This window comes from Anguilla anguilla, chromosome 16 (assembly GCF_013347855.1).
Source record: "Anguilla anguilla isolate fAngAng1 chromosome 16, fAngAng1.pri, whole genome shotgun sequence".
Taxonomy (NCBI): Eukaryota; Metazoa; Chordata; class Actinopteri; order Anguilliformes; family Anguillidae; genus Anguilla; species Anguilla anguilla.
Genome location: NC_049216.1, coordinates 24457910 through 24480435, shown reverse-complemented (window position 1 = coordinate 24480435; position 22526 = coordinate 24457910). Strand labels below are relative to the sequence as shown.

The window sequence follows — 22526 nt, the reverse complement described above, 5'->3', positions numbered from 1 at the left end:
GTGTTAGCTGGATGCGTATCGATTCTGTGCGGTGGATTCTGGGAGAGCCCTTTTGAATATTTACCTAAAGTGACTGAGGAGAAGACACCAGGGACAATGTACAATGTTACCATGAAGATGGCTGGGAATTGCCCCACCCAAACAAAATGTATATAGGGGCTTTGTGTGTGCACGTGTGTCTGTGCATGCGTGTACATGAGTGTGTGTGTGTGTGCATGCGTGTGAGTGTGTGTGTGTGTGTGTGTGCATGCGTGTGTGTGTGTGTATGCGTGTGAGTGTGAATGTGTGTGTGTGCATGCGTGTGAGTGCGTGTGTGTGTGTGCATGCGTGTGAGTGTGGGTGTGTGTGTGCATGCGTGTGAGTGTGAATGTGTGTGTGTGTGCATGCGTGTGCATGCGTGTGAGTGTGTGTGTGCATGCGTGTGTATGTGTGTGTGTGTGTGTGCGTGCATGTGTGTGAGTGTGTGTGTGTGTGTGTGTGAGTGTGTGTGTGTGTGTGAGTGTGTGTGTGTGTGAGTGTGTGTGTGTGTGTGTGTGTGAGTGTGTGTGTGTGTGAGTGTGTGTGTGTTCACGCTGCGTAAAACCTGCTGACAGGCTGAATTAAAGCACAGCGCCGCAGTGTTCAAACAGGAGATCAGACTGAAGGTTATGCGCACAGAGACGGCTCACTCAGTGTACGCTTCAGGGTTTCCTCAGGTCACTTTTCAGAAGATAACTACACAGATGCCCCTCCCCCCTCTGGGGACGTAGCCTGTGATGCAGTATGACTGACATCCTCAGTAAAGGGGTGTGCTGCAGGTTAGATGGACACGGTACTGTAGGTTTCGGTTAAGGAACAGAAGGGGGAAATGCTATTGGTTGATGGTGAAGTGAGGGGCTGGCACCCAGCGGCTGTATTGCTCAAACAGCCCGGGGCTTTGGGGGAGGGGGCTCCTTCCAAAGGTGGGGGGTTTTAATCCCCACAGCTTTCACCCATGGAAGGATCCGGATTGTCTGTTTTCACAGGAAGCTCTGGGGGCATCTGTGAGAAGTACAAGAACTACTCGGACGGGAAGAAGAAGTCCCTGAACACCGGCATCATCACGGTGCAGAACTACGCCTCCCACGTCCCGCCGAAGGTCTCGCACATCACCTTCGCCCACGAGGTCGGCCACAATTTCGGCTCCCCGGTGAGTCCCTGGCCCCGTGCTCCGCCCCAGGGTACACGATGCTGACGGGCTGCACAGGGGTCACCACTGTTCCGGAAACGTCCACCAAACCGGCTACTGTTGTTTCTGATGAACTGGCCTTTCACCCCCCGCCTCTTCTGTCCTTCTGTCAGCACGACTCGGGGACAGAGTGCACCCCGGGGGAGTCGAAAGTCCAGGACCTGAAGGAGAAGGGGAACTACATCATGTACGCCAGGGCCACGTCCGGGGACAAGCTCTACAACAACAAGTTCTCCATCTGCAGCATACGCAACATCACCCAGGTCCTGGAGAAGAAGAGGGCGTCCTGCTTCGTGGGTATGTTTGGGGATAACAGAGGGAAACACGGCTGCTTCGTGGCTATACGTCTGTTCTCTTCGATAGGGAAACGTATTACAGAGGAACAGAGAGCTGCTTCGTGGCTATACATCTGTTCTCTTCGATAGGGAAACGTATTACAGAGGAACAGAGAGCAACTTTGTGGCTATACGTCTGTTCTCTTCGATAGGGAAAAGTATTACAGAGGAACAGAGAGCTGCTTCGTGGCTATACGTCTGTTCTCTTCGATAGGGAAAAGTATTATAGAGGAACAGAGAGCTGCTTCGTGGCTATACATCTGTTCTCTTCGATAGGGGAAAGTATTACAGAGGAACAGAGAGCTGCTTTGTGGCTATACGTCTGTTCTCTTCGATAGGGGAAAGTATTACAGAGGAACAGAGAGCTGCTTCGTGGCTATACATCTGTTCTCTTCGATAGGGAAAAGTATTATAGAGGAACAGAGAGCTGCTTCGTGGGTTTATTTGGGTTCTCGATGACAACACGGCCTGCAGAGTGAGGACATCTCTGCTTCATAAGCAGGCTTCACCCAGAGTGAATCAGGGGCTCAGAGACATTTGGGTGCTCTCCTCTGGGGAGACTGACTTGCTCCAAGAGGGAGCAAACTGCTCCGATGACAGGTCCTTACCCACATGGAGGCGGGGTGAGACGGTGGTTAAGATTGCTTTGAATCACCTTACCTGTACAAAGTCAGGTTATGTGAGCCAGGCTACACTGTCAATGCTGAGATTACGAAGACATGCACATTTGAGGTTCATTATATTAAGCTTTAGAAAAGCTCAGTGCATGCATGAACCTTTTGAAATGAATGCCACACTTCCATTAAAGCTATTACTAAGAGGGCGATTTTTACATGAGATTCTTACCACAGCGCCACAGACTGGGACTGACAGCATTGTGGCCATCATGTGATACAGCAGGGTGCACTGGAAGTTAAAAAGCAAGATCACTTATATTGTTTGTGTTTGTGTTTGTGTTTGTGTTTGTGTGTGTGTGTGTGTGCATGTGCGTGCGTGTGCACATGCAGAGTCCGGCCAGCCTATCTGTGGAAACGGGCTGGTTGAGGAGGGGGAGGAGTGTGACTGTGGCTATCGGGACCAGTGCAAAGACCAGTGCTGCCATGACGCCGACAACACCGAAGGCAAGAAGTGCAAGCTGAGGCCTGGGAAAGTCTGCAGGCAAGTAGCCAATCAGGCACTGCCACATCACTTTCTTTCTTTTAATATGTTACCAATCAGGCACTGGCACATTTCTTTTATTTTTTGCCTTATATGGAGCTATTAGGCACATTTGTGTGTGTGCATTTAGAAGTTGGAAAGTGATATTTTAGTGATGTTTTCTCCCCTTCTCCAGCCCCAGCCAGGGTCCCTGCTGTACCCCTGAGTGCGGGTACAAGTCCAACATGGAAAAGTGTCGGGAGGAGTCGGAGTGCGCCCATCAGGGCATGTGCAACGGGGTCATCCCGCGGTGCCCCACCTCCGAACCCAAGGCCAACTTCACCGCCTGCCATGGAGATACCCAAGTCTGCCTCAACGGGGTGCGTGCTGAGTCTGCCTGCGTCAAGCGCGGGTTGTGTGTGTGTGAGAGAAAGAGAGAGTGTGCGTTTGAGTGTGTTTGTGTGTGTGTATGAGAGCACGTGTGTGTGTGAGTGTGTTTGTGTGTGTGTGTGTGTGAGAGAGCGTGTGTGAGTGTGTTTGTGTGTGTGTGTGTGTGTGTGTGTGTCCAGCAGACTCAGTGCATATTGCAGTGTGTGTGGGTAGGCAGTGAGAAGCTCACCCTCTCTCTCTCTCTCACAGGGCTGCTCAGGCTCTATCTGTGAGAAGTACAGTCTGGAGGTGTGCACCTGCGGCAGTGCGGATGGGAAGGACGAGACCGAGCTCTGCCATGTGTGCTGCCAGGAGAGGAGTGAGTCCCGTTAACCACACGCCCCGCCCCTCACAGTCCTGTTAGCCTCACGCCCCGCCCCTCACAGTCCCGTTAACCACACACCCCGCCCCTCACAGTCCCGTTAGCCTCACGCCCCGCCCCTCACAGTCCTGTTAGCCTCACGCCCCGCCCCTCACAGTCCCGTTAACCACACACCCCGCCCCTCACAGTCCCGTTAGCCTCACGCCCCGCCCCTCACAGTCCCGTTAGCCTCACGCCCCGCCCCTCAGTCCCGTTAACCACACGCCCCGCCCCTCACAGTCCCGTTAACCTCACGCCCCGCCCCTCACAGTCCCGTTAACCACACACCCCGCCCCTCACAGTCCCGTTAACCTCACGCCCCGCCCCTCACAGTCCCGTTAACCTCACGCCCCGCCCCTCAGTCCCGTTAACCACACGCCCCGCCCCTCACAGTCCCGTTAACCTCACGCCCCGCCCCTCACAGTCCCGTTAACCACACGCCCCGCCCCTCAGTCCCGTTAACCACACGCCCCGCCCCTCAGTCCCGTTAGCCTCACGCCCCGCCCCTCACAGTCCCGTTAGCCTCACGCCCCGCCCCTCACAGTCCTGTTAGCCTCACGCCCCGCCCCTCACAGTCCCGTTAACCACACGCCCCGCCCCTCACAGTCCCGTTAACCTCACGCCCCGCCCCTCACAGTCCCGTTAGCCTCACGCCCCGCCCCTCATTGTAAGCAGAGGGGAGGTTAATGTATGAGCAGAGGAGAGGCTAATGTATTAGCTGAGGTGAGGCTAATGTATTAGCAGAGGGGAGGTTAATGTATGAGCAGAGGAGAGGCTAATGTATGAGCAGAGGAGAGGCTAATGTATTAGCAGAGGTGAGGCTAATGTGTGAGCAGAGGAGAGGCTAATGTATGAGCAGAGGTGAGGCTAATGTGTGAGCAGACGTGAGGCTAATGTATTAGCAGAGGAGAGGCTAATGTATGAGCAGAGGAGAGGCTAATGTATGAGCAGAGGAGAGGCTAATGTATTAGCACCTGCGGCAGTGCGGATGGGAAGGACGAGACCGAGCTCTGCCATGTGTGCTGCCAGGAGAGGAGTGAGTCCCGTTAACCACACACCCCGCCCCTCACAGTCCCGTTAACCTCACGCCCCGCCCCTCACAGTCCCGTTAGCCTCACGCCCCACCCCTCACAGTCCTGTTAACCTCACGCCCCGCCCCTCACAGTCCCGTTAACCACACGCCCCGCCCCTCACAGTCCCGTTAACCTCACGCCCCGCCCCTCAGTCCCGTTAACCACACGCCCCGCCCCTCACAGTCCCGTTAACCTCACGCCCCGCCCCTCACAGTCCCGTTAACCACACGCCCCGCCCCTCAGTCCCGTTAACCACACGCCCCGCCCCTCAGTCCCGTTAGCCTCACGCCCCGCCCCTCACAGTCCCGTTAGCCTCACGCCCCGCCCCTCACAGTCCTGTTAGCCTCACGCCCCGCCCCTCACAGTCCCGTTAACCACACGCCCCGCCCCTCACAGTCCCGTTAACCTCACGCCCCGCCCCTCACAGTCCCGTTAGCCTCACGCCCCGCCCCTCACAGTCCTGTTAGCCTCACGCCCCGCCCCTCACAGTCCCGTTAACCACACGCCCCGCCCCTCACAGTCCCGTTAACCTCACGCCCCGCCCCTCACAGTCCCGTTAGCCTCACGCCCCGCCCCTCAGTCCCGTTAGCCTCACGCCCCGCCCCTCACAGTCCCGTTAGCCTCACGCCCCGCCCCTCACAGTCCTGTTAGCCTCACGCCCCGCCCCTCACAGTCCCGTTAACCACACGCCCCGCCCCTCACAGTCCCGTTAACCTCACGCCCCGCCCCTCACAGTCCCGTTAGCCTCACGCCCCGCCCCTCATTGTAAGCAGAGGGGAGGTTAATGTATGAGCAGAGGAGAGGCTAATGTATTAGCTGAGGTGAGGCTAATGTATTAGCAGAGGGGAGGTTAATGTATGAGCAGAGGAGAGGCTAATGTATGAGCAGAGGAGAGGCTAATGTATTAGCAGAGGTGAGGCTAATGTGTGAGCAGAGGAGAGGCTAATGTATGAGCAGAGGTGAGGCTAATGTGTGAGCAGACGTGAGGCTAATGTATTAGCAGAGGAGAGGCTAATGTATGAGCAGAGGAGAGGCTAATGTATGAGCAGAGGAGAGGCTAATGTATTAGCAGAGGTGAGGCTAATGTATGAGCAGAGTTAAGGCTTATGTACGAGCAGAAGTGTGTGGACTGACCTGTGTGTGGGCCATCTCTCTCCCTTCAGTGCAGCCCAACACCTGCAAAAGCACGGGCTCAGATGAGTGGGCGCGCTACTTCAGCCGGAGGGTCATCACCCTGCAGCCCGGCTCCCCCTGCAACGACTTCAAGGGCTACTGCGACGTGTTCATGAAGTGCCGCCTGGTGGATGCCGACGGGCCCCTGGCCAGGCTGAAGAAGGCCATCTTCAACCCCGAGCTCTACGAGAACATCGCCGAGTGGATAGTGGCAAGTGTCTCGGGGCCGAGCCGCACTTGACGAGTCGTCCGTACAGTCTGCCAGCTTGAGGCCTACGCTTCGTTGCTTGTGATTGAAAAGACATTTCGGCACCATTAATTTGACTGACCCTGACAGTTAAAATATGAAAGCTGTATTTCTCCTTCATATTTTGCATTTCCGTGCTCCACCTCTTCATCTAAATGTGTATTTTAGTGATGTTTCCCTCAGTTATAAAGCCTTGATTTGATTTTATCATATAGAGAAGCCAATATCTCACTGTGTTTATGTCTGTTTGTGTGTGTGTGTGCATGTGTGTACACACGTGTGTGTATGTGTGTGCATTTGTGTGTGTGTGTGTGTGTTACAGGCTCACTGGTGGGCTGTGCTGTTGATGGGCATTGCTCTCATCATGCTGATGGCTGGCTTCATTAAGATCTGCAGCGTCCACACCCCCAGCAGTAACCCCAAACTGCCCCCGCCCAAACCCCTGCCTGGTGAGTACCCCCTGACTGCACCCCCATGCCTGCCTGATAAGAACTCCAATCAGCCCAGTTACACCCCTGCTTCAGTACCAGCCCCCACTGCACAGTGAGACAGACAGGAGAGCTCCATTCCCCCAGTACACCACTGCCTCAGTACCAGCCCCCACTGCACAGTGAGACAGACAGGAGAGCTCCATTCCCCCAGTACACCCCTGCTTCAGTACCAGCCCCCACTGCACAGTGAGACAGACAGACAGAATAAAGACTGAAATCCACAGAGGAATCTCTCTTTGGAACGTCTGAGAAGTAAAAAAAATAACCAGACAGAGAGAACAATCCCTGTGTTTTCATCCAAGGCTAGTCAAGTGTCCACAGAACAGTCAGGCTACAGCAGTCCAGCAGAGCTCTATTAACGAGCCATCGAAGTAGAAGCAGGGTAAATGCATTCTGGGCTCACAGGCCAGGGAGCTGTAGCTGTTAGCGTCCCGCGCTGACCTGTCGCTGTGGGCGTGTCTCTCGCAGGCACGCTGAAAAGAAGGCGGGCCCAGCAGGCCAGCGCCCAGCCCCAGCCCCAGCGCCACCGCCAGCCCAGAGAGAACTATCAGATGGGCCAGATGAGACGCTGAGGCCTCCGGCCGCTCTTTGCCTTTGGTTCTTCCTTGTGCCTACAGCGGGAAAACTTCACTCCAAAGAATTACCTGCAGCGTCGCCCCTCCCCCTCCATCCTCCAGCTAACGAGCGCAGCCCGTTCCTAACGGAGATTAATACCTTAAAAAAAAATCTATTTTAAAAATAAGAAAAAAAAAAAAAAAGAGAGAATTAAAACCAGGCAACACTGCTTCTGGAGCCAGCCAAGCTGACTTCACATAGCTTTTTAAGCAAAGAAAGATATATATATTTAAAAAAACAACTCCTTTTCCTCCTTCTTGAAATGGTCTCAACGAGGAACAGGCGAGAAAATCGCTGTTTCTCATCTTAATGTGGTCTTAACTTTGTTTCCTCTCCTTAAACCTTTTTATTTTATTGGAAGGCAAGGAGTCAGGGATAGTGTAGTGTTAATACTGTCCGACCTCTTTTCGTAGTTTTCTTTCTTCTACCCTCCCCCCCCCCCCCCCCGACCTCCCAGCGCCACATCTGGGCCGTGCAGTTCTCCTGTGGACTAGAGCATGACTGCAGGTGACCTGGGTTTTGCCACCAAATCGAGGCTAGGAAGCCAGACCAACCTCAGAGCGGAGGACCTGCTTGTTATTAACATTGTCGGAGGAATAAGAGAACATGGAAGCGCAGGCTTTCGTTCCCAGCGCGCACGCGTCCTTCTGCGTGCTGTTTGTACAGCTGTCGCAAAAATCGCTTCTTTTTTTCCTTCCTCGTGTCATGTCCGTTTTTTCTGCTGTTTGACGAGGATGATTTGCCGATGGAACGGAAACTCTCAGGATTAAAAATACAGAGGAAAGGGTGAACGAACGAAAGAGCAGCATAGAGAAATCCTGATGCTTTTTTTTAATTATTATGCTGTACAGTGGCAACAAGAAAATTGGGGGAGTTCAGTCCTAAGGCTTCATGATGTGTTTTTAACTGGCTGGGCTGATGTTGGTTCAGTGTCAAATTTTACCAGATTTAGGAGAAAGAAGGATCCATCGGTTTAGAGGATAAAATCAGGAGTGATGAAGGCCAGGAGACAGCAGGGGAGTTGGGGAGATGGAGGCTTGGGGGTTCTGTAGTTGCGTGCGGCACGCAGGGGTAGCTAAAGGAATTAAGATGTCTGCACAATTCTCTTGAGATGTTGTGTAATAAGCTGTTGTGTAATGTGCTGGTTTATTGAGAATATCCATGTGTTTCATCATACTATGTTCATACTATTGTCTTTTTTTTTTTTTTTACTATGTTTTATTTAACTGATGTCAGTTGAAGAATAACCACTATATGCAGCAGATAGTTGGGTCTTTGCCACTGTGAGTAATGGGTTGGGCCCTGAGCTCTCTCCTGCAGTGCAGTCCTCCTCCCATGTGGTGGCGATCAGGACAAGTTTTTTTTCAATTATTCACTTTCTTTTAATTTTAGCAACATTATCAACTTAACACGATTTAAACAAGCCTGCTTCATTCTGTTAATTGGCTGCAGTTATGATTCTTAAGCTAGCGAGATGTAGGCTATCTGCCAGTCTACAGAAAATAATGCTGGTCCTCATTTTCATCAACAGGACATTCACACATTTGAGAACACGAGGACTTTGTACAGTTGATTTTTTTTTTGTCAGTAATTATGATAATATACAGTATAATCTTTGTGTTTATGTACCTGCCATTACATTTCAGCCGTGAGTTTGATGTTTTAGATGCCTGGTGGACAATCTGCATCCGTGGAAACAAGGGTGGGGAAAAAAATCTCATGGCCCTTGTCACGGGATTTTGAGACAACAGTAAATATGGAATGTAAATGCTCAGATGTCCAGCAGGGGGAGGGTTTGTGCAGCACATGCATGCGGTCTTACAGTCTGAAGTGGCACCATATGCCACCGAATCGTACCCTGAAAGTCTCACCCAATGCATACACCTTCCCCGAGAGTGCAGGCAGAGCTGCTGAAAACCGAGCTTTGAGGAGGTGGCTGCCATTTTAGATTTTAGAGTAGCCTGTGCGATTGTGAGCCAGTATCTTGCCTCTTTGAAGTGTGGACATATCCAAAATATCGCAGCTCATGGGGAGAAAGTAGAGGAGGGTGTTGAAATTCACCAGTATGCTGCTTGTCTGATTGAGACACGCAGCTCACATTGAGACTTTTACTTGTACGGGCGCAGGTGTCTGTATGTGCAGAGCTGTTTGGCTTTGCTTAGGGATCTTTTCACTGTTCTGGCCGCAGTTCCTCCACACAGCAGATCTCCATGCAGGGCATACTTTCAGGAAGACGAGGCCACCAATCAGATCCCCTTGTTTTTGCCATCGTCATTCTCCCCAGAACCCACGACTTCCCAAACCCCACTTTACACAGAGAAGATGGATCAGATCAGGGAAGTGAACAGTCATGTAACACCAGTCTTGCGTAAAGACGCCAAAAATGTGCCTGAATTTAATGAAGAATGACCCCCCCCCCCCTTTCTCTACACCCTTCCCCACTCTGCATTCCCCCCCCCCCCCACACCTTTTCGGTGTTCAGTGAAGACTGAACCACTGCTTGCTCTGAATCAGGGAGAAGAGCTATCGTGCACGTCAGTGCGTCTGAACAGATGATCTCCAAAGCAACTTAAGGTTTATCAGTTTTAACGTTTGTCTCAGGAGAGAGAGAAAAAAGACAGGCCACACGTTACTCCATGTGTGTTGGTTTTTGGGTTTGTCTTTTTCCATCCGTTACATACAAACCAAAATGGGGGACTTTGGCTCCCTGTAGGAGAATGAGCTACTTTTCATGGCCTGCTTAAGACACCCAGCGCTGTTCTTGGAGTTTCAGCAAGCTCCTGAGAATGGACAGAGACCAGTGTTTGCAGTGTAAACAAAGCTAAGACAAAACCTAGCAACTTTGTGGTTTTTTTAAAATTGCAATTCTAAAAGTTCCATTTATATATGCATATATGTTTATGACATCATGCTACAAGATTGGAGGACTGTTCTCCTACATGACTCATCAGGGAGTTCACCCGGAACAACGGGAGAAGCCATGCAGGTTGCCATGTTGAAGCCACCAACCCTCACCCTCCCCACCCCCTGGACCCTTTCCTTGTAAACTTGTACAGTTAATGGAAGAATTCACTTTACTTTTAAAGATTAAAACAGGCATTTTTATACATGTATAAAAATTGAATTTTTGTATATGAACTCCACAGAGAAATGTTTAAAGCAAAGTTGAGTTTGGTATCCATTTTTACTTATTTGGCATTGTGCTGGTTGGAATGGGGCTTGTGCTGCATAGTAAAATGTAGGTTTTTCTTTCTTTGTCTCAACAGTAAATTTCATTTGGGAGTGACACTTTTTTCCTCGTTCTTGTCTGTGTTATCCTGTGGTATGGTTTGGGTAAAAGTGGGTGAAAGCGAAAAATGCCTGACATCACTATTTCCAGTACTTCCTTTCTTTTGTCTCAGTAAAATTCTTTGAGAGAAACGTGCACTGAAATGTCCAATTTGAGTTGAAATGTGGTAGGTGATTTACGCAGAGATCACAAGGTGAAAAGTCTAATACTACTGTTTGATTTTAATGTCCGCTGTGTTTTATACAGTATATACAATTTTTTTTCTTTTGTTCTGTATTCACTTTGAAAATTTTTACTAAAAATTGCAGAAGGTATTGTGCAAAGATATGTAATTTTTTTTTTTGAAGTACTTGAAATGCATTAATAAAAATAGACATGATCAAAATTGTGTTGACAGCTTTATTTTTAAATGGCTGAACTGTATATTTTTCCCCCTTTGAGTGATAGCTTGTAGCTGAGAGTTATATAAAATAGTTAATCTATTCGGTGAAATTCCATACAGGTCCTGCGTGTGCACATGCAGTGTACTGCCCATACATGTGTACATACACATATATGTGTACATAGACCTATATAGGTATGCGTGCAGCATCCCGCTTGTCCTTTGCATAGTGAGCAGTCCGGGACAGAACTGACGATGGTGGTAGATTTGAAAGTAATTAATTTCCTCTGTTCAGGATGGCTGGCTTGGTTAGGCCCTGGTGGCCTGTTTTCACTTCCCCACAGACATAACTAATCATTATTTTTGCTTGCATCCCCAAGAGACACTAAAGAAATACTGTGTGAAAGCTTGTGAGCGAGAGGATCTGCATTAGGAGGAGTTAAATCGAGCCAAAAGAAGGTGATGCATTATATCACCGTTGCCATGTCTGTTTGGAGGGTTCACTGCAGTAATACCGGGTGCAGTGATGCTGAGGAGGTGGTTTAGAGCAGGGATTCCCAAACCTCTCAGGTGTCCCCAGCTGGATCCAGGTATTTGACGCGTTTCACCTCAAGCACACCTGATATAACTAATCAAGCCCTTGATTAGTTGCGTCAGGTGTACCTGAGGTGGAACACAAAGTCCTGAATCTGGCTGGGGGTGTCCAAGGAGAGGTTTGGCAACCACCTGTTTAGAGAATTCTTGTATTAGTTGGTGCATGCAAATGTGCACCTGCTGAAGTCAACTGTGAAATTTTCAAAGAGAGGTTCACCGATTTTTCATTTTAACGTTTATTCTTGGTTTTGTGGATTATTACATGTTGAAAGTTTCTAGCTCTGGCTAAAGCTTGCAATTTTGGGTCTGATTCACTGAAGGCAACTGACCATTGATCTGGAAAATTGATTTTGGTGCAGGAAGCCAGGCGAGACCAAAATTTTAAGGACCAGCCATGGGAATTTGGGCAATGAAATGGGCGTTTCTTCAACCTGACAAACGTTTAATCTTGTTTGGATGCAGGTGATTTTACTGTACTCACCATTCCATACCGTCCACTGGCATATGGTTGGCAACAGCCACTGGGAAGAGTCAGATATACAGCTTACCTTGCCCCCTTTAAGGTTAGCTTAATTCATATAAATGTACTCCTGCTCGAGCCTACTCCGCAAGCCTTTGTCTTTATAATTTGTGTGTATGGCATGTGCATGTATTTATGTAGATGTATAAATGCACACAAAATATTACCTTTTTTAAAAAAGCATATATATATATATATATCTGTAGATATGTATATGTATTTTGCAAAAGGCAGTGAAAAACAATCACACACAAAATATGAACAACATAACCTACAGTGGATCCCTTTGGAAGGAGACTTTATCCTTATAACTTCAGACAGTTTTTGTGTTTCTTGAGTCACCGTGCTTCACTGGCGTCCCTCGTATCAGCTGTACATTCTTCCGTGTGACCGTCCGCGAGCGCGCTCACAGCGCACAAACACCTTTTCCTGTGACGCCGGGATATGTTTTGCATCGTCTGTCTGCGCACAGAATGACGTCCTGTGAAAATATATTTTTGAAATGTGTCAGTAGCATAAATTTGTTGGCTGAAATAATAACAATGTCAGACAATGTCAACAAGTATACAAAAGACACAACTCAAAAGCGATGAGTCTAATTGCTCACATTTGCAAAAAAAAATACATTTTTGTAGCACTGTTTGCGTTGCTTCACTATAATGAAACTGGACTGGCAAGATTTGATTCCTATGTGCAACCAAATAGAATCAACACTAGAGGGTGCTGAATACACATTCAAAGTACATTTTTGGGCAAGCTATTTCCTGTCTATTGTTACAAATTAAGATTCCTTTAAAAAATATTGAGTGTTTTTCCTTTAACCTTTTTTTTTCTTAGATATTTGTGTCAGATGTTTCTGTTGTGTCTGTATTTTCCCTGTTTGATTTTCATTCATATTTCAGACTCTGTGGGAATCCCTATGTTGAAAATACAGTGCATGTACAAGGCCAGAGGGTTTCTAAAAAACACTCACCACTAGAGGGGCATTTTGATGAATTATGGCATGAAATCAGAAAGATTTAAAAGATTACTGTGGCGTGTATATCTCAAAGCTAAACAGGTATGCCGTATGTGGTGGCCTACCCCCTGTTTCGTTGGTTTTCTTTGGTCACAGTCAAATAAAATATTTTTTGACTGTGATTTCTTTTGGGCTTAGTGAAAAGATCAAATAAAGAGGCTATGCAATGACCTGTACATCAAGTAGCAGATTATTGCTCCCCCCCCCCCTTTCAGGATTATGCACATCTTTACAATCTACACAGTTTATTTGCCTTTCATGTGCTTATGTAACTAAGGCTGTAGTCTGCCATATCAGAGTTAAGAGTTGCATAATGCTTCTGTTCCGGGGAGTAACACACCCTCCATAAGCAATCAATCCAACCACCAATGAATGAGCTCGAGTAAATGTGGTACTGTTTTGGCCTAACCCCAGCCTTAGCCTTAACCCTAACCGCCCCCCCCCACCCCCGCCGCCGCCCACCGCTCCAGGCGGACTCCTACTTTTTCTGAGTCTCTCCTGACTTGACGCGGATCTTGCCCACGGTCAGCTCGGGGGCCTTCCTCCTCTTGCTCCAGGGCATGATGGTCTGCATCTTATTCCACAGGTTTGCCCACACGGCGCTGCCCTCCCAGTGGAATTTCAGCATCAGCAGCTCCCCGATGTCCGAGTCCAGTGTGATCAGAAAGGTGTAGGTCTTGTTACCAGAGATCTCTTCCACACTGAGAGAGAGAGACAGAGGGATACCAACAGCACAAAGGTTAAAATGCACTACTCGCTGAGAGCAAAACACTGCTTCTGCTTGTGCTTGTTTGGCCTGTGCTTCCCTGAGAGTGGATCCACTGAGTGGATTGGTAAAGATGCTGTTTTACACTTGTGTCATAGTGTGCATAAAGGCATTGTTTTTTATCCTTCTGTTTCTCTACACAACACGTGTAGTTAAATTCATAACAAAGTGGAAACCTCCCAGCATGCTTACACACATGAGTCACAGCATGCACTGCATCGCATGCGCAGCAAATCCACACATGGTGTTCCATGTGGCGCGATAATGATCGCTTGTTTCGACCGCCAGTCTCAGCTGCTAATATCCGAAATGCGTGCGCTTGGGCTGTGCTCTGTTCCCGTCTGCTTGCTCAGAGGCGCAGCAGCAGCAGTAGTCTGTGCTCTGGTTTGTCCCGGGGCTCTTCAGGATTGACGAGATATTCTGGGAGAGTTGTGACCTCCCGTCCAATCCAGCGAGAGGAACCAGAGCTGGGTTCCCCGCCCCCAGCACACGCACAGGCAGATGCTTCAGCGCTGTGTGGCACTGACCCTGACCGAGCCGCTGATGTGCAGAGCAGGCAGCGTAGGTGTGCGGCAGTCTTTCAGTGAAAGGGTCTTCTCTAGTGTTGTGCACACACAAACTATTAAAACTTGCTTTTCTATATAATTCTTTCATTTTAAAGATGGAAGCTATTCACACCCAGCTGTTTGCTTAGACAAGTGTTGATTTTCCATCATTCAATTGGCACCTTGCTCTTCTTTTGTGTTTGGCTGTGTTGTTTTACTGAGTATACCCAAGCTTAGCCACATTAAAAACAGTACTGTGCTGTCTGACCTTTGGAGAGGTCAGAGGTCACTGAAGTGGACAGTGCTACAGAGGGGCAGGGCACTCACAAAGTGATGGGCAGGTTCTCATTCTCATGCTTGGTCCCGATGAGAGAGATGGTCAGGGAAGGTTCAATGTGCTCGATCTGGTTCAGGAATTGAATCTTGAATTGATAGTGATAGACTGCAGGGAAGAAAGAGACTAGTCAAATTCTTTTGCAAGAGATCCTCACACATACACACCCACACACACTTGCACTTTGTACCACAATATTTATCAAATGGTGAATGTCTTTGAAATTCTCTTAGGTCTGAAGGCCAGATGTTAAGCTGCCAGTATTTGAGCTAATATACACATGAAAAACTAAACTAAGTATAACTGGATTTATGATTTTCCCTTGCTCCTCTGTGTGTACCATCAGAGCAGAAAGTCAGATAAAATAAGTGACTATTTTGCATTTTAATAAGATGTAAATAAGTCCAACGTGACACCATCCCTCCAGCTGCTTTAATATCATGCCTAGTCACAACGTTAACATGCCTGTCTGACAGGCAGGGGCGCTATAAACAGACCTCACATTGGGCCCCCCCACCCCAGGCCACCCCATCCCTGTGCAATTACAGCACAATGTTTTTAGGGTCCCTGTCAGTCAGAGCCCTTAGACTTGTCTAATCCTCCCCCCTAGCCTCCCCCCCAACCCCCATACCGCGCCCCTACTGACAGGGCCCCTGCATAGAGCCGTGCCCTCCTGTCCCTAAATTTGCCTGTTAGCAGCAGTGGGGTCGTGACTCAGTCAGACGCCCTGTCTTTGAGGGATGAGGGCGAGGGGGGGAGGGGGCGCCTCGGGGAGCACTCCCCAGCTGACCTTTGTAGGGCATTCGGGAGCGCGTTTTCAGGAAGAGCCTCTTGCTGGTGCCCGTGCGCACGCGCTTGATGTTGTAGCCCAGGGTGTTGCAGCGGTTCCTCCTGCAGTCCAGGCACACGCCCTTGTCGAAGGAGCTGTCGTCCTTGCAGTGGTAGGCGGTGCTCTGCTTGTCCTCGTGCAGCAGGGAGTCGATGAAGAGGTGGACGGAGCGCTCGTGGGCACACTTCATCGTCTGCTGGAAGCCTGCCCACGGGGGGAGGAGCGGTCACAGTTATCTAATCACAGCCCCAGTAAAACTGGCTTGAGAGGTTTTTATAAACATAAACATACGCTGTGTGTGTGTGTGTGTGTGTGTGTGTGTGCGTGTGCAGGATTAGGGCATGCAAGACATTTTTGTATATATCAAGTTATATATTTTTTTATAATGTTTTGATTTTCACTTCAGATTTAGATAAATGGAGGAGTATGTTGTATTTTAATATTAATTAAACAGCCAACATTAAAGGGATAATATCTTTAGATATATTTACATTATAATTATAGAATCAGTGCAGTACAAGTTAAGAGTTTACACATTTTTCAGTGACCATCCACTTTTGTCTCGATCATTTCTAAGCAAATGACTGTAGCACCACTGGGCCAATATCCATGAAGTGAGCATTATATTGCAGCCAAAGCTTACACCATTTACTTCTCATCTGGGTTCAATTATAATTTGGGCCAGGTAGGTTTGTACTTTGTGCTATGTTTATACTACTGGAACAGGTGAACTCACCCACACCAACAGGATGAACTACAATACTACTGCGTAGTATTTGTGATGAAAACTGGCATTAGAACTCTTCAGGGGTTACCTCAGCGTGATTTTGTAATAGAGGCCAATGTGACAGGCCCACATGATGTCCTCTCTGCACTGTGTCATTAAAACACAAATCTCTGCCATTAGGTATTATTCCTTCTGAAAGTACCTGTGTTTAGGTACGGGGGCAACATAGCTCAGGAGGTAAGACCGGTTATCTGGCAGTCGGAGGGTTGCCGGTTCAAACCCCGCCCTGGACGTGTCGAAGTGTCCTTGAGCAAGACACCTAACCCCTAACTGCTCTGGCGAATGAGAGGCATCTATTGTAAAGCGCTTTGGATAAAAGTGCTATATAAATGCAGTCCATTTACCATTTAGGTATTACCCAATCAGTAAATACCTGCGTATCGGTATTATTCTCAGTAAATACCTGTGTGGGGACATTATTACATCAGTAACTACCTGTGGGTGCTTATGATAGTTTTTTGTGACTGTCCTGTGGATATGCATTAACAAACACCTTTTTAAACACAAATTCAGAGGAACTTTTTTCCTGGAGAGAATTATTCAGGAGCAATCTCAGATTCATAAGAAATTCAACAGTTTAAAAATATTATTTTTGTTTGTATTTTTGTTGCACACATACCCAGCAGTCCATACTGCGATATGTGCTCATACAGGTTCTTGAAGTGGCAGCCTGGTTGGGAGGTCCCACCGTTGGGGTAAAAGTCAAAGTGGGCCACCGGCTGCTTAATGCCCACGCTCAGCCCCAAGTGCTCCTGGGTAAAGGTGTGGATGGCGTCCACAAATATGGCGTCATCAGGAGACAACCTGTCAGTGTAGGACATCCCCTCAAACAGCGGGCCTGCAGGGTCCAAGCCTGTATAGACAGGAAAGAGAACATGTCCTTCATGGAAGGTGGTAAACTAAGGGACTGAGAATCATATGCTGGAGCCTGAGTAGAGATAACAGGATAGCAGCTAAGTTTTACTCGAGAAAACATTTACGATTTTTGGAACGTTTTAACAGAAAAACAAGTTACACTGGAAGAATTTGTACAAGGCAAACATCCGGTCAAAAAAGTAACCCTGTTACGTCAAATAAGTTGGTACCATTTCAAACCTAATTTGATGTTCCCTGTCAGAGTGGACGGTCAACTCAGATTTCGGTGAATCAGGGTGAGATTGGCAGCTATCCTGCTGGGTTGCGACAGCTTTTTGGCTTTTGTACTATTAAACAGAAAGTTGCCATATATACTGTTACCTCGCACAACAAGAACAAATTAGATGTTTTTTGTTTTAAATAACCTTCTGCTCGTCATTGGCTACAGCCAATGACTGGAGAGCCAAGATCACCAGATTCTTGGGTAAAAAGAGTTTATTCATTAATCATTAATCCCGTGATTCTGAACCCTAATGTTAAGATAAGGTTTGTGAAAATTTGTATATAGGGGCCTTTTAAAAGGATATAGAATGTATTCCCGTTTTAAAATGACCTGTAATGCAGCAATGTGGTTACATTGAAACCTGTCTGACTGTTGCATTTCATTAGTATTGATGCATTACATCAGCTGTCCCACCTGTGATTCGTCCGATTTTGCTGGATCCAGTGAAGTAGCTCCCAGCAAACCCTGAGACATGGGCACCCAAACTATATCCAATCAGATGAGCTTTCTCTGGAGGAAAGTGAGAGCGCTCCTGCCAATACAAAAAAAGTAGAAAGTCTTAAAAATTGAGAAAAATTAGAAAGTTGTAGTCTTACCTGAGATCTCTGCCACACTGTAAAGTAGTATTTTCAGTTGTTTAACATGATGTATACCAATAAACATAAGAAAGAGACTTCTTACTCAAAAACATTTTTTTAAATAAGTGGTCTGTCAGTCTGCCCTCTTCATGTATTTTTTTTTTCCACTTCATTCAGACAGGTTAAAGCAGACAGCGTTACAGATAGTGATGGGATCACAAGACAGGAAGTGCTTCAGTGGGGCATTAAGCCACAGGGAGGACTTGCTATATGAGTACAGAGCACCTCCTGCCCCTGCTCCCCTGCCCAGCACCAGGCTCCAGCATGAGCCGAAGGAGGTGTTGGGTTCCTCACCTCCAGCCACTGCAGAAGGCGTCCAATCTCCCTTCCCACCACTCGGGTGTTTTGAGCTGCGATGGGGTAGTGCTGGTGGGCCAGGGGAATCCAGTCAGTGATCAGCACATTGACGTCCCTCAGGGAGGACTTCAGGGTCCTGGCCAGCTTGGGCACCCAATGTTCCATCATCCCGTCCACCTGCACCCAGAACAGCCAAATTCAGCAGTCCTACCACTGCCTCCCTTTTCACAAGCGAGGTGCAATATGCACTCTAATCTGTGTAATCTGGCACAGTGTTATACATTTTTGTTATTATTATTTCTCCATATTTCGCCCAAGCAATATTTCCTGGGCTACCTCTGCTCTACAACGTTCAAAATAAACCCCTGGCAAGAGCAGCAGGTTTAATGCACGTGGCTGCGGCGGTAAGCTTCTCATCTCTTTCCTGTTTCAGCGGTGAAGGCGCTGGAGAGCCTGCGTTTAATGGGTGAGCAGCAGCGCCTCACGTACCGACCATCCGTGGATGATGATGATTAAGGGGTTGCTGGCATTGAACTGGCAGGACTCCAGAGTGTGAGGCTGAAAGGGCAGGATTGGGCAGGCTTCCTCCACAGAGTCCCCGTCGGAGTACAACAGGAAGCTGGATCTCTGCACGTACGGAGCCTTCACTCTACGTTGTCCTCTTGTTTCTCTGTTGTCTGAGGAAAAGGAAATGATCTGTGAACAATCATATTTGTGGTGGAAGTTATAAGAATTACATTTATATATATATATATATCCACACACAGACACACACACACAGCACTTCACGTGTTTAAAATGCACATTCCCAGCTTTTATTCAAGGGTATATTTTTTTTGTTTCACCACATAGAAATTCCAGCACTTTTTATACATAGCTCCCAATTTCAGGGCACAATAATGTTTGAGACGTATTAATGTTAGATAAATGAAAGTAATCCTGTTTAGTACTTGTCGCACATCCTTTGCATGCAATGACTGTGATACTGTGTGTATGTATACACACAGTACGTGTACAGATAGGTAACAAATTAAAGGAAAAAACTGAATGAATGAGTGGAGAAACATAATGAATGCAGATACTTCCATACAGATGTACTGCATAATACAATTAAACAATGAACACCTTATCATGCGCTGTGGTATGTATAAAAAAGCTGAGCAGGCCCAGCTGACCTTGATTTTGGATCAAGATGGCAAGAGGAAAGGATCCAAGTGACTTTACTGGGGCAAGAATGGCAGGAGCTTCAATCACAAAGACTACTCAACTGGCTAGTGTTTCAATAGTGATTAAAGTGACATCTGCATTTAGAAAATGGGAAAGACATCTGTAAATAGGACTGTAAATTGTGGTTGAAAGTGCACATTAGACCATGATGCTTGTGCATTAGTGTGATATTTAAGGAAAGACAGAAGAGCAACTCTTCCTCAGACGACTGAGAATGTAAATGCAGGATGTGATCAGACTGTCAGCAAAAACAGTCCATTGACAACTACATAGAGAGGAATAATATAGTAGGGTTGCAGTGCATGAACCCGCCCCCCCCCCCTCCCCCCAACCCATTACAAAGACAAATGCACATCTGACAGTTCAGTGGTGCAAAAACCATAGGCACTGGTCTGCAGAGATGTGGAAGTGATATGGTCAAATGAGTCATTCTCTTGACTCCATGACATGGTGACAGATATGTGACGGAAAGTGAGATAAATTTAAACAGCTGACTAGAATACAGATTCTTTGGTAGTTTGCGTTTGCCAAATTCTAGGGAGGATTTATTCTGAGGATTTGCCCTAAGCAGGTTCCTATTTTATCTTGTGCAATTACACAGTATGAGTTCAAGGAACCTTGTCTGACAAGTGCTACTTGTTTTTTCTTTTCTTTACCTTTTTCCCCCCCTGAAACAGCTAAAACTGGTAAGTTTGAATGGGCAATATTTGTTTAAGTCTGTCGTTCTGTTTCGTCAACTCAGATTCACTATTCAGTCCCAGAGGTTTTCAGCTCCTATCTATTACCATGCATTTACTGAATCATCGTGGTATATTGTTTGATGTCATTTTGAATAGAAATGTTCTTACAATAGGTCCATAAAACCAATTTCACTTCTATTCAAAGTACATCAAACCTAGTTTATTGCAATGAATCAGCAACACATAGCATATTCCTCACAGGTGTTATGTCATTTGTTACCACAAAAACAAAAAGCATTTAAACTATAGTAAAGTTTCCCAAGATGATGGTGATGTACCCAATGGGTACTTGTATATTCCTGTACAAAAACCGTTGAGCTGTTCCATGCATTAACAATGTAAATCTCCAGTCTATTTCATTGTTTACTCTTTGTTTTTTTGAATCTCTGGAGGAGAGGGTTATCTTGTCTCTCCTTTGCTGTGTCAATGTTCAGATTAATGTTTAATGTCTGGCATGCTCAGAGGCTAAAAGCTAGCCTTGAAAAAACAAATGAAGTGTAAGAACAAACTGATTATTAAAATTTGATATGATACATACACTTATGTGGTAAATGTCTGATGTCCATGTGAGAGTCTATATTGTAAATTATATATTTATTTCATGGAACATGAAACGGGAATTCCCTCCACACTGATCATGGTTTGAGCTGTGACGTTAATAATTAACCCTGGCAACGCTTTTCTGGCAGTTGGAAAATACTTTCAAGTCTTGAATTCAATACAATCACATCATAACAGAAAAAGCCATTTAGCTACTATATGTAAGTCACAGCACCAAACAGAAATAGAACATCCACAATTCACACCAATGAACAAATACTGTAAATGAAATATACAGAGTCTAATGAATTTATTAATCTGTGACAGAGATCATTACCTTTTGCAGTAACTGAAACCACCAACTGAAACTATCAATTAAAGAGACAACACCTGCTATAGCAGAATCAAGCAGCTTATCCTCATCAAAAAATGACTTCTGTTTTCCCAGAGGGCACAAGTCGACTTGTTTTCAACAGAGGGGGTAGGTTTTAAAGCCGAGTGTAGCGCTCACCTGTTCCATTCCCTCTTGTCCTCCTTCCCTCAGACAGGTGATAAATTACCAGCAGGAGTATCAAGCACCTCAGGATGCCCATGGTGTTCCTGCAGACCTCCACGGGGGTTCTATCAGCAAAAAAAAACTCAAAATGGTATCAGAAAGGAAGGCAGGTGGAGGGGAAGAAGATAACGGCTGACTTGTGTAGAGGGAGAGGTGGTCTGATTATTCAGACTGGCAGTCAGCCTGAGGGGCGCAAGGTATACCGGGGAGGTGAAGGGGAGGTGAAGGGGAGGTGAAGGGGTGGCTTGTGGTGCAGGGATGTGAGGAGGAAGGCTGTACATGCTGGGCAGAGGATGAGGGAGGAACAGGGGTGACCGGAGACGCACAGCTCGCCGGATTGGACGCAGCCCCCGTTTGATCACATGACGAAAGCGCTGGGAGTGGGAGTGTGCAAGGGAAGGGTTAAAGAGACAGAGAGAGAGCCACAAATCTCAACTGTGTGCTTAGCAGTTTTATGCAAACATGAATTGTGGGTATTTAAAAACAACATGGCAGGTGTAGCACACCTGTAGAGTAGTAGCAATGACTTTTATAAAGGCTTCTTTTGACATGTATCAGTTTTGTCTGGGGAAAAAAGAGAGTAGAAAACCCCATAGTTCTCACAGTTTTCCAAATCTGTCGACCTTGGGTATGTGCTTACCTTAAAGACTGTTATATAGATCTACATTGTTGTGCAAAAACTATGCAAGAGACTGCACATGGAACATTTATGTGTTTGTAACATGCTGAAGCTGTGAGAACTCATACTGAGAGTTTTTTTTAAATTCCTTTCTGCCTTGGGTGGATTCTGTTCAACTATTTGACTAAAACGTTTTGTATTGGCAAAGTTTATTCAAATGTGAAAATGTTTTTGTCCAAAAAGATAATGCTACATGCTATACTGTTGCTATGATGGCGTTTCTTCAAAAACAGAAAAATACAAATGTAAAAAAAAGTACTGTTTATCATTATTGCTGTTGCTTTCCCTTATTGTTAGTGTATTACAATAGCTATGGTAGAAATGGCCAGTAATCTGTTTCATGACCTTAAATCATTAATTCACCAGTGAACAAGCAGAATCACCTTTGCAGTGGAATAGATTTTATCTCCAGAGTAGGAGACACTATTGTCTGGAGGTTGGGGAACGAAGGTGTGTGCGTGTGCATGTGTGCGTGTGTGTGTCTTCAATGAATGATGTTCCACATAAGGTTTCTCCAGTGACTTCCATAAAAGACACCTATGCTTATTCCAAAACTGGAGTTGAGTGGATGTGCAAACA

General features: G+C 46.8%; 2 protein-coding genes across 2 annotated transcripts in view; one reads left to right on the top strand and one right to left on the bottom strand.

The window, feature by feature from the left end:
- LOC118215630 (disintegrin and metalloproteinase domain-containing protein 10-like) overlaps positions 1-7251 on the top strand; it is a 57020-nt gene extending 49769 nt beyond the window's left edge. Inside the window, exons 9-16 of the mRNA XM_035396537.1 lie at positions 1005-1168; positions 1321-1504; positions 2550-2700; positions 2876-3059; positions 3319-3427; positions 5706-5926; positions 6285-6411; positions 6922-7251. Of these exons, the coding sequence (XP_035252428.1) occupies positions 1005-1168; positions 1321-1504; positions 2550-2700; positions 2876-3059; positions 3319-3427; positions 5706-5926; positions 6285-6411; positions 6922-7025 (1244 nt within the window). The 3' untranslated portion in view covers positions 7026-7251. The remainder of the gene's footprint in view (positions 1-1004; positions 1169-1320; positions 1505-2549; positions 2701-2875; positions 3060-3318; positions 3428-5705; positions 5927-6284; positions 6412-6921) is intronic.
- Positions 7252-10742: 3491 nt separating this feature from the next.
- LOC118215637 (hepatic triacylglycerol lipase-like) lies at positions 10743-21539 on the bottom strand. The gene is made up of 9 exons (XM_035396548.1): positions 21224-21539; positions 18695-18882; positions 18203-18382; positions 17685-17802; positions 16752-16985; positions 15307-15549; positions 14510-14624; positions 13354-13572; positions 10743-12334 (listed from the first exon to the last, which is right to left on the bottom strand). Exons 1-9 carry the CDS (start codon positions 21303-21305, stop codon positions 12220-12222), a joined length of 1494 nt encoding a protein of 497 aa, XP_035252439.1. The 5' UTR covers positions 21306-21539; the 3' UTR covers positions 10743-12219.
- Between the last annotated feature and the right edge of the window lie 987 nt (positions 21540-22526).